Source organism: Dysidea avara, chromosome 9 (assembly GCF_963678975.1).
Source record: "Dysidea avara chromosome 9, odDysAvar1.4, whole genome shotgun sequence".
NCBI classification, from domain to species: Eukaryota; Metazoa; Porifera; class Demospongiae; order Dictyoceratida; family Dysideidae; genus Dysidea; species Dysidea avara.
The window spans coordinates 30,514,956-30,531,990 of NC_089280.1; the positions used below are offsets into that span (position 1 = coordinate 30,514,956).

At 37.1% G+C, this 17,035-nt stretch overlaps 1 protein-coding gene across 1 annotated transcript; it reads left to right on the top strand.

The window, feature by feature from the left end:
• On the top strand, nucleotides 1-13,418 carry LOC136267035 (uncharacterized). Its single transcript, XM_066062096.1, has 23 exons — nucleotides 1-243; nucleotides 1,003-1,312; nucleotides 1,434-1,574; nucleotides 1,623-1,674; nucleotides 2,410-2,485; nucleotides 2,564-2,618; nucleotides 2,823-2,928; nucleotides 3,091-3,148; nucleotides 3,539-3,615; nucleotides 3,870-3,956; nucleotides 4,420-4,504; nucleotides 5,472-5,606; nucleotides 5,653-5,748; nucleotides 6,418-6,510; nucleotides 7,080-7,149; nucleotides 7,396-7,487; nucleotides 7,756-7,848; nucleotides 8,318-8,377; nucleotides 9,114-9,227; nucleotides 9,288-9,377; nucleotides 9,995-10,101; nucleotides 10,660-10,759; nucleotides 13,030-13,418. Exons 1-23 carry the CDS (start codon nucleotides 49-51, stop codon nucleotides 13,192-13,194), a joined length of 2,457 nt encoding a protein of 818 aa, XP_065918168.1. The 5' UTR covers nucleotides 1-48; the 3' UTR covers nucleotides 13,195-13,418.
• The last annotated feature ends 3,617 nt before the right edge of the window (nucleotides 13,419-17,035 follow it).

The following is a 17,035-nucleotide window of genomic DNA, read 5'->3' on the forward strand; positions in this document are numbered from 1 at the left end:
AATTAAATAAGCGCCGAGATAAAGGTCCATTGATTTTGTATTTTCACGATGGCGGAACAAATGGACACAAGCAATAACAGTACTAGTGTGATTCCCGGTGATGAGATCCAGTTGTCTATAACGAAGAACTACGCGCGATCCTGGGAAACGTGGGAGGGCGTGCGCGAAATGGTACAAAATTGGCACGATGGACTTTTCACTGCCTCCCACAGAATCACTAAAGATGAACTGAAGTTCAAAAAGGTATACATGGGCATTACACTCTATGGCTATTGTTTGGGTTTAATTATTTGCTACCAACACTTGCTGCAAGACTGTATATTTGAATTAAAATCTCAGCAATTCAAATACTGATAACACCCGTGGGATAGGTGGGGCACAACTCTGATAGGAGTGTTATCTTAGGAGTATCATGAGTGTTGGATTTCATAAATAGATTACTCACTAATTTGCTGATTTTCTGTTGTAAATTTCCTGGTCTCTGCACTGTTGTACTACTTTGGTAACTTTGTAAGATTTATTGTCCCCTGTTACAATTCTGTTCTCTGCCAAATTGGCCAGTAGTATTCTCCCATCATTGAAGTAGAGTTATATACTAATATCCAGCACTGAGTAGTAAGTACGCTATAGGAGCTAAATAGAGGTATACCATTACTGGTGTCAGTATCAGGTGTTGTAAAGATACTGGATGTTCATCACATTTACCTGTTTTAACAAGTTAGTGTTTCTGAAGTTCGAGCATGTAGTACTTGGTTGGCAAGTTGTTGGATATGCAAGTTTTGTAATATGAATATTATTTATTTTATTTAACCTATTTTTCAACAGTTAGTGAGAAAAGTCATTTTTATCAAGCTGGTATTCAAGTTCCACGCTGTGTTTGCCAACCAGTCATGTAATAGCCTGAAGTTACGCTGTATACAAGCACACTTCTAGAGCCATCATTTTAAAAACTGCCACTTGAGGAAAGCTCTTCTACATTTAGTTGCTATTTTGTTTTTTTAGATTGATGTGAGCAAAGCAGCACAAACTCCAATTGGTCCACCTCCATCCCAAGATGCATGGGCCAGTCAAGCTGGAGCTGGTGGGATGGCACTGGCCGAGTCAGAGACTGATGGTGAATGTTCTAGCTATTACCGAGTGACATGGGAACCACGTTTGAGCCAGCAAACTGAAGTGGGACAGCTGTGTTATGATCCTGTCAATCAGTCACTTACGATGGTTAATAAGGACATTGCGTTGCACCGACGCTGTTTGTTGCTTGGGTATACCAACAAAAAGGAGGATCAGAGAGCCTCTATAATAGGACAGTTTGGTACGCATCTAATGTTTGTACTTCTCTGTACTGTGTGTGTAGTATTGTGGTGTGCATAGTGTGTGTGTTTGCAGTGTGTGTTTGTGTGTATGTGTTGTATTACTAACATTTACCCCTACAGGTGAAGGAATGAAGATAGGAGCACTAGCTTTGCTTCGTGACAGGCGTCGTGTGTGTGTCAGAACAAGCCAAGATTGCTGGAGGTTCGGACTAAAGCAACACAGTGTCCTCAAGGAAGAAGTGCTCACAGTATTTGTAACTCGTAAGTCATTCCCATTAGTGGTCACCACATTAAGGTCATTTACTACAGAACGCAGTGAGGGTACCAGCAGTGTTGGGTTTGAGGAGATTACTCCACCATGGTCAGTTTTGTTTGTAGCTCTACGGAACATGTTAGGGAAGGGATTTTGTACGTACTGTACACAATGTATAATCTGACATGATAAATTATATTTTGTGACTTGAGTTTTGTATGGACAGTCCTGCTGTTGGTATACTTATAGAATGTGTAGCTGTGTTCCACATATCTCCACCTTGGAAAATGTCCAAGAAACCCTGATTTGTAAGGTCTAAATATGTACACGACTTTATTATTGCTGGTAAAATAATTGTCCTGTAGTAAGGTCCACAGATAATGAAGTAAAAGGTGGTACTAGATAATAAACTTTATTAGCTTGCACTTATTTAAGTGAAAGGAATTGTCATATCACAACTAACACACCTGTTAGATTGTTTCAGGCATGTTACACATCACTTCTGTACATATACTTGTATATTCAGTGACTCATGGCCAGCCTTCCCTGCTATTGCAGTGCTTGAAATAATGGTCGGACATCGGACATTTTCTGACCAAAATTGGTGTTTGTCCGAGCATGTTCTATTTTGGTCGGACATCATGTCCAACCAAAATTGGTACAAAATTTACTCAGACAAATGCATATCAGACTTAATATAATATTTTTTCATGGTAAAAGTTTTCAATGTCTGAACAAGTTTTACAAGTGTCTGATCAAAAATAGTTTAGTTAGTGCTATGTCCTAGCATTTTTGTCTGCTTATTTCAAGCACTGCTATTGGTGTGTGCTTGTTTTTCTTCAGTAATCTTTTTCAACTTCTGGATGGTGACACATGCACTCAGATTTGGCCAATCTTACCAGAAGAGTGGAACTTCTTTGTGAGTCTACATATATTTTTAAACAATATTGTAACTCTTCCAGTTGTAAGTGAATTATACAGTACATTCTTCTTGCAGTCAAAAAGATTTTTGTTCCTCGAGAGGCCTAGCTCATCTGTCAACACAGACTTAGGTAAGACGACACCAAGAATTCATTATGTTTGTATAACAACACAATCATGTGCGGCATATTGTAGTACTTCATGTTCTACAGGAAATGTCCTTTCTTATACATATACCTTACTTTGTAGTCTACATACAGTTTTTTCTCATATGTCAAAACTTCCTCGTTTCTTAGTCTTGTGTCAGTTGTATGTGTGTACATCCCATGGTACAGGTACATTACTATTGGATGGCTCACTGCGTGGTCAGTTGTACACGCGAGAGATTTGGATCCAGGACATGTCCAAAGAAGGACTGGACACAGGAGTGAATGTATATGAGTAAGTATCCATCTATCTATCTGTAGTGTCTATCTGTGTGTGCACATCTGTGTATATCTTCCTGTCCTTACACAATCCATAAGGTTACAATACCTATAGGTGTATATAGACCAGGAAACTAGCTAACACTATTATTGTCAATCATCATTTTCTCTTGTCTAGTATTGCACTTGATCGTGATCGCAACTCCATAGCAAAGAAGAGTGATATTGAACATCGGGTGAGTGATTCCATGATCTAGCCTGTATAAGCTATGTATACCATCCAACACTCACATTACAATTTGCATGGACTCAAAGGAGTTTTCACAAAATTACCTTTCAAACCAATGTATTGCATATGTTTGGTGAATAGAATGAGTAATTAAAGATGAAACTCCAAATTGAGGTTTCTTGTATTCCATCCTAAAAGAATACTTGTAAATTAATCTGTACACTGTAACCTGTAACCTGTGTAATATGGACACTTGGACCAATCAATAGTGTTTTGATTTTCCCTTATGAACTAAGGGATATTTTGTGCAGGTGTCCTCAGGTGTCCACATTAACAAGTTCCAGTGTAGTGTTATCATTGTACATTCTTGTAATGTTTACATATTCCTTTCATACAGTCCAGCTGTATATGGGTGAAGGCCCTTAAGATTAGACCAAGTCTGGCTAGCAAGTACTTTGATCTTTTGAGTGATGAGTAAGTTTCACAACAGCCACAGATGCCACACTTAATAGCTTTATATTATAAAGGAGCCCACTTTGATACATGTAAGTTGCTTATAAGGTGAAAGTCCACCTTAGAAAGGGTAAACCCCTTTTTTAAAGGAAAGGCCTTAGTTACCCCCATTTTGTGTGTAGTTGTTTTATGTAGAAACATAAAACACATATTTATTAGGGATTTAATGAATTATGTAACTGCTTGATTGAACTATAACCTTATCATTCCTCTAGTTCAAGTTGTGATGTACGCCATGCTGCTTTGTATATGGAAGAGCGAGATAAAGATGTTGCCAACACACTGACTGATCGCTTTTTTGAGTAAGTCACCCTAGCAAGTCTCTGTATAATACGTGGCACTGTTGTCTGTGTTTGTTTCTGTGCTAGAAGGGTATTATTCAGGCAATTGGTAGGGGTAGAAACATGCTCACATGACCTGGTATGGATTAAATCCAATATTTGAAAACCATTCATTAGTCAGTGTAGAACAATTAGACAGAAACAGAGTCGGGTTAGGGTCAAGAGATGCGTATTTTGGTTCCGCTTCATATGTACTTTACAACACACTAATAAAGCTGCTGTCAGTAAAACATTGCCATTATAATTTTACTTATGGATCTTTCATGTTTATTAAGCAACCACAAACAATTATCTGAAATACATACGTCCCTTTATAGAGTGACTTTAAAATTGAGATTTTCAGTAGAACTTAGGAACATTCCTTTACCAATTCATGTTCGGTTATCCTGAGTTGTTATTGTTAATTTGTTTCCTTCCCTTGCAGGAGACATGGTGAAAATGCCTTCCCAATAGAGAACAATACACCACATGATAAGATCCATGCTTTACAACAAGATCCAAAGAGAAGGGTATGTATTATGACATAGTCATTGTATATGATGCACTGATGGTATTAGTTGTACCAATTAAATTGCGTCTCCCAGAACTCTCAACCTCCTTTGGCTCATTGAGGTCTATACAAATGAGACAATTTTTCTGGAGAAACTTTAAAATTTCCAACTTCCAAATTGTGAAATCTTGGTCCAATCAGTAGCTAAGCTACAAAAGTCTGTTAATCCCTTTCTTCAGAGTACATACATGTAAGAAGCCAGTTTCTTTTAGTTAGTGATATATTGCATTTTAAGTGTATATGCAGTTAGCGGCATATCTACAGATAGTTCTAAGCGAGGGGTAGCCAACGTCTTGGGACTCTCGTACACTATCTGAAAAATCCAATTAGAGAAATCCATTAAATATTTAAAACTCCCAAATCCTGAACCACGTACAAAATAGGTTATTCTCATTTTCGTCCGTTCGTGAGTTCAATTACGGTTGCCGCTCTATACAACGGTTCAAATTAACAGTGCAATGTACATTTTTTACAGTGCAAAGGACACGTGTGTCTTTTCTGAAGTTCCTCTGATCCTTGTCAGCTATTCTCTCTGGTGTTCTTGTACAATTATTAGCAAAATCTCGAGGTTAAAACATCACGATAAAAATCGAAATTAGAATTATATTGTATTTACAAATATATTCTAAATACAGAAATATTTAAATATTGGGACTCTCGTACACCATGTTGGGTTTTTGCATGGGCGCTGGCTACCCCCCGGTTCTAAGGGCCTCAGCCCTACCAAAGAGCTCTGACATCCTACCAAAACTTGATCTCAAACAACTTGTTTGTTCATGGGGTACTAATTTTACCATCTCAGATGGGGAGTGATATTCTATGGCTGCCAAAGGCAATAAGCAGTTAGCCTATGCCCTACCAAACTAGATAGACTATATCACTTTTGTGTAAGATTTAAGAGACATTGTCTCACTTCTTAACTTCAGGTGGTGCTCTGTAATAAGAATCTGATGAAGATATTGACAATGTCGGGAAGGATACCAGATATTGAGGAAGAACTGAAGAAGATACAACAACAGAAACAAGAATACATCACACACGATGATCTCAATGAAAATGAGGTAGAGAGTTTCCATTTAGTGCCCACCTGAGTAATGTTTGTTATAGCGTACAGTGTTCCAACATGCAATAACAATGGTACACATGGTGGAGCGAGAGTTTCCAGGGGATGCCATTACCATTTCAACATCAGAAAGAATGGAGGTACTTGTTGTCTGTTAGTAGCTGGACATGTTCAAAAATAATGGGACTTCCAAATTTCATTTTTCCACCTATTTGTTTGAAACTGAAATCCATGAAATATACATATAAACTGAGAGCATTTTACTTTCTATAGAAGTTCAACTTCAGTAAGGTAACCCGTATAACTTCTCTGCATATTTGAACTGTTGTATCAAGTGTTCAATTAGAGTATTTTAATTATCTACCAACTTAACTGTGTGTTCTATTGGAGTAGTTTACAGCAAGGGCTAACTAACTTTTCGATGTTTATGGCTGTTTGCTTTAGTATAGCTACTTGCATATGTTTTTGATGAAATTGACTGATTGAAGATTTATTTCTGGTTGAAGCAAGCCAAACAATCGTTTGGTAATTAATGTATGGTACCACTCCAATGTAACGTTATCTCGTGTGTGTGTGTGTGCGAACAATTAAAAAATGAGCTGATTAAAGGACGTGGCACTCATTTTGCTTGCAAGTATTCATCCCAAATGAAATAAGATGAATATTAATGAGTGAAACAGCTCGTTTTTAAATTGCTTGCACTTGCGAGATGACGTTACATTTGAACAGTAGCGTATAGTTTGTATACTGTATGCAGGGGTGTATAGTTCATATACATTGCTGTATTACTAAGACTTGACTTGTTGTAGGTGCTGTATTCGGATGAGACAATAGAAATCCCAAGATGGTTTTTGAGTACAGAGCAAGTACATGCCAAGAGGATGAATTGTGGTTTACCAAGTGTAAGTATATGTACTGGTTTATCCTGTTGTATATTATAGGGATGAATACACAGGGCCCTGGTATAGGGAAGTGATTGCTGACTGTCCCATGTCTTACATAATGGGTGTGATCTAGTGGGTGTTCAATCTAGACTTCTAGTTTCTCAACTTTCACCCATAAAACATGGTATATAGCTGTCTGCAAATTATTGGTTCTGGGGTTGTTTTTCATTTACACTGCTTCTGTCTACCCAGCTATATAATGGGGACCTGGTGTTAACTGGGGAAGTAGCCTACTCAACTGTATTAATTGGGACCTGGTGTTTACTGGGGCAAACTGCCATATCTGACATAATGGGTGAGGTTCAGGTAGGACTTCAGGTGCCCACACCTTCACTTGTGAGACATGGTACACTAACAGGGGTACTACCAGGAGGAATTGCCAGTACTAACTTGTTAGCACCTGAGCAGTGCACAGATATCCTTGGATAAGTATACAAAAGTAAAGAGCTCGCTTTTACCTTTGTGTATGTACATAAAGGGTGTATGTTTAAGGGTATATGGTGATACTGTCATTCTCCCTCATGTAGTGTATGTGTGCACCGACCTACTTGTGTATCACCATCCTACAGACTTGGCAGGGAGGAACTGTCAACACCAGTAAGTGTGAAATACGTACCCTTGTACAGAAACACTGTACGTAGAGCAATACTTGTTCTAATCCAGTCACCTACACAATATGGTTACCTGTCTAAACTGGCCAAGTTATAATTCACAATAACTACTTGTTGCAGACCTGTTTATTACAATTACCTCTTTGTAAGGTCAGACATTGAGGTGACCAGATTACCACAATTCCCTTACTGCATACTATCGTGAACTCTTTCTGTGCTATTACCCATCTAGTTGCCAGGCATACAATGTTAACAAGCCTGTTGGCTGCTCAGACATGTGAAAAAGCTCGTGCAAAATATGGAGACAGTGACAATTTCCTTAAAGTAAGTGCTTTAATGATTATGTGCACGAACATAGTTGTTTGTATGTTACTGATACTGGAGTGGTTTTGAATAGTAGGACCTCTTGCATCCTATAATTAACGTAGTAACAAAGAGTGTTATGCCAGCACAACCTCTGACATAGACACTATAAGATGGTCCCACAGTAGAAGTGTGTGTGCGTGTGCGTGTGCGTGTGTGTGTGTGTGTGTGTGTGTGTGCGTGTGTGTGTGCTCACTTGCTTGCTAGTCTATGTTATATGTATTTACAGGATAAAGAAGATGTAAAGTATTTGACTGACTATGAACAAGAGGTCATCAAGAAGAGGGAAAGGGAACTAGAGAAAAGCAAAAATGATCTCAAGGTATGTACATCTGTGTGAATATAGTTTAGGACAATACACACACACACACACACACACACACACACACACACACACACACGCGCGCGCGCGCGCGCGCGCATTACGTACATTAATACTGTCCTACTGTATTATGGTAAAGTCTGTATCCCAATGCAAATCTCAGTTAACAAAACCCTTAACCACATGGTAGTAGAGTGTTACCTGGTGTGTGTTCTATTAGAGTGAGTTCTATTAGAGTGAGTACGTTGTGTAATGGAGTAGTTGAACAGACTCTGTGTGGACTTTATTATCCCAACACTTATCTGAACACTTTTGTGACTAAACTGGAACACAGGTGTTTGGATAATGGACACTAGATGACTAGTACCAAGAGTTCCTAAATATATATTATGAGCTCTTGCTAGTACACTGTATAGTATTTGTGAAACGTGTAGGACTGACAACAGTTCATGTTGTGATGTCTTTGCAGAAACAATTTGAAGATGCACAGAAGCAAAATGTAAAGGCAATGGAGGACTTGAAGACAAAGGTATGTAAGCTATGTTGTTGTTGTTACAGTCTAACAATTCATATGTGTGACTGCCATGACAAGACCGAAATATGTGCGTACTGTATGCTGAATCATCATGTCAAGCAATTCAGCAGAAAAACATTATTTACTATATATGTATACCTCTAATACTGAATGATTATTGTACGGTAGGTAAAATAGTGAATTTTATTTTTGAATGAATGGAAATTCACCATTCCTTCAATTTGCTGAACTACTCAAACATTAGCCTTGTCAAACTTTCCTTTTATGATGTCTGTTGTGGCCTTCCATACATGCAGTCAAATACAGTGGAACCTTTCTAAGCCAGCGTCGCCTGAATATGAAGGTGGTTGCTTTATACAGTGAAACTTCAGTTATCCGACTCCGAACCCTTTGGGACCAGGGGTGGTTCATAAGTCTGAAAAGTCTGTATCCCTGAAACTGTACCTTAAAATAGCATTGGTAAAATATCAGTATTATCAACTACCCTAATAGAACAGTCACTACTCTAATAGAGCAGTCATTTCTGGAGTTTGGTTAACCAAGAATCCAGATAAGTGGGGCCCAGATCACTGAGGTTCCACTGCACGGTTGTATTAGTGTATTAATGTCTCACCAGGGATATTTAAAGTTGGTCTATTTATGAGGCCCTTGTATACAGGTGGCCATTAAGACAGGTTCCACTGTATTTCAATAATATATTTCAAAACAATGAAATACTAAATTTATACAGTTGGAAGATGTAAATCAAGCTTATTCTCACGATGAGATCAGATTCGCTGAGAAACATGAACAGTTGTTAGAAAAGTTTGAAACTGAGAGAACTCAGGACAAAGCAAAATATGAGGTACTGGACTGATGTAATGATATTATGTTACTGACAATGATTCATTCCCACAATCAAAAGAGTTTGATCCACTTGAAAGATACAGAAGGACAGGAGCTGGAGAAGAGGATAATAGATGCAACTAGAGAGTTAGAAGAGATGAAAGATGATGTGAGTAATGTAAATTGTATTGAGTACAGTGGCACATTCCACTGTAGCTGAGTGCTAAAGTGGCCACTATTGCCTGACTGCTTTATTAGAGTATCTCAATCTTTTTCACCCAAACTAATTGTTAAAATATTAAATTAATGCCATTGCTTGTCACAGATAAGGTCATAAAATCTGGTGGTTCCCTGATTTGGAAAGCCTGAAGTTTCAAATTCATTTTTCACCTTAGTTTTGAACAACTTACTTGATTTGCATGGATGATACAAACTAGAGTATAACCATTGGCGTACCCAAATTTATGTGAATTCCTTATCCTTTAGCAGTCCCCCAGGGTGTGGGAAAGAATATGGAATCATTTCAGCTAGACATGACTGCTATATTAGAGTATATTGATCTCCACAAGTGCAGAAGCTAAGCTTTTCTGAAATAAAGTGAAGGAATTCTCACTACTACACTTACAATTGCTTGCTCAGAAATCCCTATAAAAGAAATTAGAGACCCTTTTAACTAAGCATCCACTTCTAGGGCAGTATGCTGTGAGATTGTTTTAAGAAACTAGTATCTTTGTGCATGTCATAGACAGCTAGTATAAACTATTGTAATATATTGTATATGTACAGAGAGACAGGCTGAAAGGTTTGGAGAGTGAAGCTGAAGAGATTCATCAAAAAGACTTGAACTTTAACTTGTCACAAACTAAAGTGTTTGTTGAACGATTATCAGTAAAGTAAGTCTGTTATCATTACATTAATGATATATTCACCATCAGAGTGGTGGATCTAGGATGGGGGTTTCTGGAAGTTGGTATATCTGAAAAATAAGGCTTCTGAGGACATTTGTCCAAAATTTTTTGAGATTTTAGAAGCACTAAAATTGAATTTTAGGCTACTTTTAGTTAGCAGTTACAATGAATCCAATGCTTTAAACTATAAATACTATAGCTAACAAAAGTTGTGATTAAGCTGTAGCTTTGACTGTTCTATTAGAGTATCTCAATCATTTTTAATGCAGTGGGAGGTGAAAGTGAAGTGTTGCTGAGGGTGTTATAGCTATAAATGGTGTTAGTTCAATACAGCTGCATGCACATGCTACTGAAATACAGTGGTATATAGTTATTAGCTGTGACAAATTGTCAATGAAGCAATAATGAAGATAGTTAGACTGCCACTGAGCTAAATTTAAAAGGGGGTTTCTGTCAAGACCACAGAGACCCATCTAGATCCACCACTGCATCAGAGTGTTAAATGTTACCACCTCAGTGATATATGTTTGTTAACATTCACAGGGTTCAGGAAATTGATAGTATCCTGAAAGTCAGTGATGGTGGTGTAAAGAAGAACTCTAAACTGCAACACATCCTGACCACTTTGAAGGTTGAAATAGAGGTAAGACTGATTACATGTTACAGAACTGAACAGTGGAACTTCACTATCTTATCTGACACACAAGAATGATGATTGTTCTATTAAGAATGACGTGTTGTATTATTATCTGCTTTACCAGTTAGACGTTTGAGAGTGAACACAGGACTGTGTGTTTACCCCTAGCCTAGGAGCCTAAACGAAAATCTTGAGTAAAGTATCCTAAAGTGAAATACCTAGAAAGGGTTGGAAAAACCCATGTTCCGCAGGCCACTCAGATTACAGTACAAGAATACAGTACTGTATCTGTTGGAATGTATTTCCAACCTGTTGTTGTAGTTTTCATACAAAACCAGGAGATAAGGCTGAGTGTCATAAAAGTTTACTTCTAAGAAAATCAATTATCAAGCTGAAATGAGCACATGCAGTCAGGCCATTCAATTGATTCTTTGGTTTGTCTGGCCCAATCAACCAAAATATTTCTGTTCGTCATGTGATCATTTTGCAATACCGTGAATAGTTTGCAAGTTATGTTTTATTCCCTTCACAGAGCAAGGAACACTAAATATTTCACCGTAGTGTCATAGCAATCATAGCGTATCTTGGTTACCTTTTGACATATAGGACATCCTTCAGCCAGCAATAAAACAGTATTTTCAGAGCTTTCCCCAGAAAAATAAAGTAGAGCGGTAAAACTGTCAGTTTGCTACTAACATCAAAGTCAATTTGTTAATTATATGCATTATTTTTACCACATCAAAAGAATTTTGAGCAAAGTAGAGCGGTGCTGCACCGCTCTTTAGGGAAGCCCCTGATTTTTATTTTGCCAACCTACTGATCTATACTTAGCTGATTTGGCTAGAGAAACATAAGATTTAGTTGAAAGGAGCATAGATGCCATGTGCTTACACACACAGTAAACACACGAATCTTTATATCACCACCACCCACCCTTCAGCGTTGTAAGTGGGTCAGTACTATTGACCTGGTTGACTCACTGACCTGAATAATAATCCAGACGGGACCTGGTTCTGACCCGTATGTTTAATTGAAATAGCTAGAGGCGTACCTCAAGAGCTAGATTAAAAGTCCACAAGTTCCAAGTTCCATTAGTTAACCCTGTATTTTTTACACTATAGAAAGAATTGTCTGCAAGAAGCAAGGAGCTACATATTATCAAGTGGGTGTGGCTCCACGTAAGTCTACATGCAGCTACAGAAATTAAGAAATCCCATATGTTAGTTACCTACATTTCAAGTAGCAACATGGATCCGGTGATACCACGCATGCCCACAGAGAATAGCTGATACGATTCCGATACGTGGGCATGGCTCTACATATCCCACACATACAGCAAAGCATATTCCTGAATGGTAGGTGTGGCTCCACATAAGTTTCTTGAGTGTTTACAACTGCATTCCACCAATACAATCGAGCTTGTTACTCACATGTGATTTCATCCGGGTCAGACCCAGATATTCAGTGAAGTGGATAAGACCCACTTGACCTGGATAAAATGTGACCCAAATGACCCAGATAATCAAGATGACCCGGCCCACTTACAACACTGTCACCCTTCATAAAACCTTGTTTTGTTCCCTTTTCCTAGATGAAGATCTATGCATCCAAGCTAAAACTGTAACATAAAATGTATTTCGTAAATGTTAGAGAATGTATGGTATTTGATCTTAAATAAGACTTGTTCAATCATAACTCAAACTGGTTATCAAAGTTTCTGCCATTTCTTTGTAGGGCTGTTCGATTATGTCGATTATGCAATTAATCAATTGCATTGCTAATTATGATATGCAATAATCACAAAACATAAAATAATCGTTTAATTGAGAATGGTACATTCTCCTAATAACTTAATGTCAAGAGCCATATTATTATTCAACTTTCACCTATTACTATCCCCTGAATTACTATCACCATAGAACTAAACTGTATCGTAAGTAATGCTGGAAAAGGAAGCCTCATGACACAAAAGAAAGACAAGGGACTTAAAAAAACCTTTCTAAATTAATTTTAGGCATTTAACTCAGAATACACAGAAGTGCATAATTGTGATTACTGGGTAGTAATTACTTGCCCCTACTTTCTTGCAGTGTGACCGCTAAGTGTAATGATTTGTAGTGATCTTTTTTTTGTTTCATAATTGTATAACAGGGACTTTGTCTTTTGCATAATCAGCTCAGTCTACCTGGTGGGCCCAAGATACTGAAGTTCCATTGTAATGTACCACTCCTTAATTTGTAGAATATGTTTATAAAATGGCACTCGTGTCATTGCAGGAGTCAGCCAAGATGGACAAGTGTTACATGTGCAGCAAAAATCAGCGTAACTGTGCCCTTGATCCTTGTGGTCATGAAGACATCTGTATTGACTGTGCAGAGAAAATGGAACGGTGCCATCATTGTCGAGTTAAGATCATCAAACGACTTCACACATTCTCATAACAGCTGCCTGAGCTTAATTATCTGACAATAATATTTTTTAGATAGCTGATACAGATGTGTCTCGATCATACCAGCTTTTTATCATTGAGAACAACTTAATTTTGTAGCACTTTTTAAGTTTTGTTAAGTCACTGTATTTTGTTTCATGTGTTTCATTAATGTATGCCTATAGTTTCTTTTAAATTGTATGCTTTTATATTGAAATTCACAAAAAAAAATTGTATAACTGTTTAGAATACAGTAATAACTTGCATATACACTGGAGGGCACCTTTGCTATATAGGACCAACTGAAATTGTTGACATGTTGTGATTTGCCAGGCCTAGTGTAGAATAATTTTAGATGATATATTTAAAGGACCGTACTGTCCAAAACTGATACAATAGGCAAGTTATACAGTGCCTATTATGTGACTGGGCCTACGAAAAAAAAAAAACAAGTCATGTGGGCACAATCTACATCACCCATCATTAGATCACAACTGGGATAGAATATCTGAATTGGATTATTAAGTGGAGGCAATAATACCATATCATCGCAACTCTAATAAACACTAAACAAAGTGTGACCACTCTATTATAGAGTATTTTGTTGACATGAAGGGAATTTGTCTTTGTACGCTCAAATGCAGATCACCCTAATATCTGCACATGGAAGGATAGGCTTGAGTACATTATACGCTTTTAAAAATATATTCTTTCTGGCAATTCTTTTCTTATTCACCTATTATTCCCAATATGCAAATAATACAGCTAGGCTGCATGAATTTCCTGTAGCAGCTGTAAATATAATTACTTGCAAGCATAAAAACAATATATATATTTATTCCTGAAGATCAAGATACTCTAATAGAGCAGTCACTGGTGACTGTTTTAATCGAGTATCTCAATATTATTTCTTAATTTTGTACTAGCAATGTTTAAGGATGTACCTTCATGAAATTCTGCAACACTGCAAGAAAAAGGGGAATGTTAATTTATCATTGAAGATATAATCCTCTTTTACCACATATTATTCTCAAAATTATTCTAGCATAATGTACGCATGTCTACAAATAGAAATTTATGTGCAAATCTTCTTCCATGGTATTGATATTATAATGATTAGTATTTACAATTCCATTTTGCAATTTTAAATGTATGTGTTTTTCAAATTTGTTATGGGATTAATGGATGAAAAGTTCATGTACGTATGTTGGACTTTTCTGTCCCAAGATGACTATATGAAAATGCCATAATCATTTACTACTACTACATCAATTACATGAACTTGACAAGCAGCGCTGAAGAGAAGAGCTCACAAAATGGTTATATTTCACCAGGTAAATCAGAAAATATAATTCTTATAATCATAAACGCCAATTTATGCACTTATGGCAAACATTTTGCACAGTAGTAGCTGTTACAGAGTCTTGTAAAACTCTATATAACTACATGAAAATGAACAATGCTAGATTTTCGGCAGGAAATACTACCAGATGATAATACTGAATGTACTTTCTAGTATCTTGAGAAAACATTTGCAATACAACCACAACAAACACATCGTTGAAGAAACCAAAAAAATTGATACATTTGAGGCATTTAATAAAATGTACAAATGTGCTCCACAGACCAATAGCTATCCTTTAAGCAAAATCTATTTGAGTAGTTCCAGTATAAGTCATTTGTTGACAGCTTACATAATTAGAATAAATATAGAACACAATCACAGCTTGTTAGCTACTGAACTTTTAAACTAGCAGGTAAAGGCAGCAGCATTTAAGCTATATACCCACCTAGCCTGGGGCCCAGCCCAGCCACCCATGCACCCAGCCACCAACCCATCTAAGACCAGCCTAGCCAGTCCAGTCCAGCCTATGAAGCTAGCCAGCACATAGATATTATATACCTTACCAATAGACTTTTCTCGTCTGACCATGGGACAAAGAAATTAAACTGAAAACTGCAACTGGAAATGCAAGCTGAAACTGAAACCGTTCAGAATTTGTAAAAAGGCTAATAGTACTCACCTCTTTACAACTATGACAAGACTACACTTTGATAAGACCACCTCATTATAGTGATCACATAATTTAGGTTTCAAATATACTTCATGACCACTTCAAGTACAGATAAGGCTAACTTCACATTCTCACAAAAAAATGATCTCAATAGATGACTGTACACACGCTCATGAAATACACTACAATGATTCATTTCACTTAAATGTAATCAAGATAGCTACTTGTGAGACTACTATGATTTGGTATTAATGAGATGTTAGCTCAAAGTAGCTACTCTTGTATAGCCAGACTGTTTTCAGATGGTTTCAGTTCTTATCATTGGGCACTGGGCAGAGGAATGCACAAGATCTCTACTAAGAATCCACCAGACTCTTCTCCTACAAAAAGCCAACATTAGCTATACTACATTATTTATCAGTTAGGTAACAAACACATTCCCAAAAATTTCATTGTCTTGTAAACTGTAACCGTATAATAATTGATTTCATAGGTGCTTCTACACAAATGGACTTATTTATTGAAACTTGGTCCTAAGCTACTTTTGGACTTACTTCATGACATGGGTCAAGCACTTAGGTCAAGTACTTGAATCACATCTCAAGCACTTACTAAATGCTTAAGTACAAGCACAAATGCTTCAATTACAAAATAAAACACTAGTACTATATGAAAGTGCTTGATATCATTACTTAATTAAAGGTTACAATTTATATCAACATAACTGTGAATTTACTGTCCGCAAGTATTCATTACAACAATTCAATGAACAATCATTAATTGGTGAAATGTTCCATCCTTTAACCTACATTTCTCAGGCCTGAGCAACACTAAACAACTGCTCTACACAGGAGCTGATGACGTAGGAATTCCTAGTACGGTGCTACTGCTTGGGCCGGCATGTTTGGATACTTACCCAAATGTTTGCTCCAATATTGTAATGGACAAGTCTTTTCATCCTCTATGTACTCCTGTACCTTTTTAGATGTAACCCTGATATTGTCTTGTGGCAGTGTTCTCTGCCATTTCCTCCAAATGAAAATAGGTCTTGGTTGATGCCCACTAATATAAAACAAGAAGCCATAACATTGAAAGTACTAAAATGTCTTCTAGCACCTTTCATTGCTGGTTAAATTTAATTTCATTACAGAAAAGACTACTGATTTAATCAAGAGAAGTGCTTACATGCAAGCACTTTTTCATAAAGTGCTTAAGTATCAGCACAAGCACAAATGCTGCACAATAACAAATGTTTGCACGCACTTGAAAGCACTTCAAAACCAGTGGCTAAAACACTATTTTTTACAATTAGCCCAAACCTGAGACCGGGGATAGTAGTACATATGAACACAATTTTTGACTGAATTTTGGAAAATCACCCATATGGGTGCACGTGAAATAATTAGAATTTTCATGTTCAGTGGGTTGCCAGGGTGCAGTTTTAAAAATATTTCTAGAACTTTCTAGAACTTTCTAATAATTTAAGGTATTGAGAATGGCTTACAATCATTAACAAGTAGATTTACACTATAAAGCTCATTATTTGATCATTAAATATTTTAAGTGTCAAATGCGCCCATATGGTTGATTTTCCAAAGTTCAGTCACATTTGTGTTTGAATTAGCTACATATTTTGTGTTCTATTTTGTCACGGTTGTTGTGTAGCAAATGTCAGTGAAGGGAATGATTGAAGGGATTTCAAGGGAGTGTGGGAGCATATTTACCTATTTGAAACATAATTGTGGCAAGATTGAATCTGGAAGCAATTTGAAATAAGTGACTGAGATCTGGAACTAGGAAATAGCAAACAAACTTACAGTGACATACAAGCCAATTCTT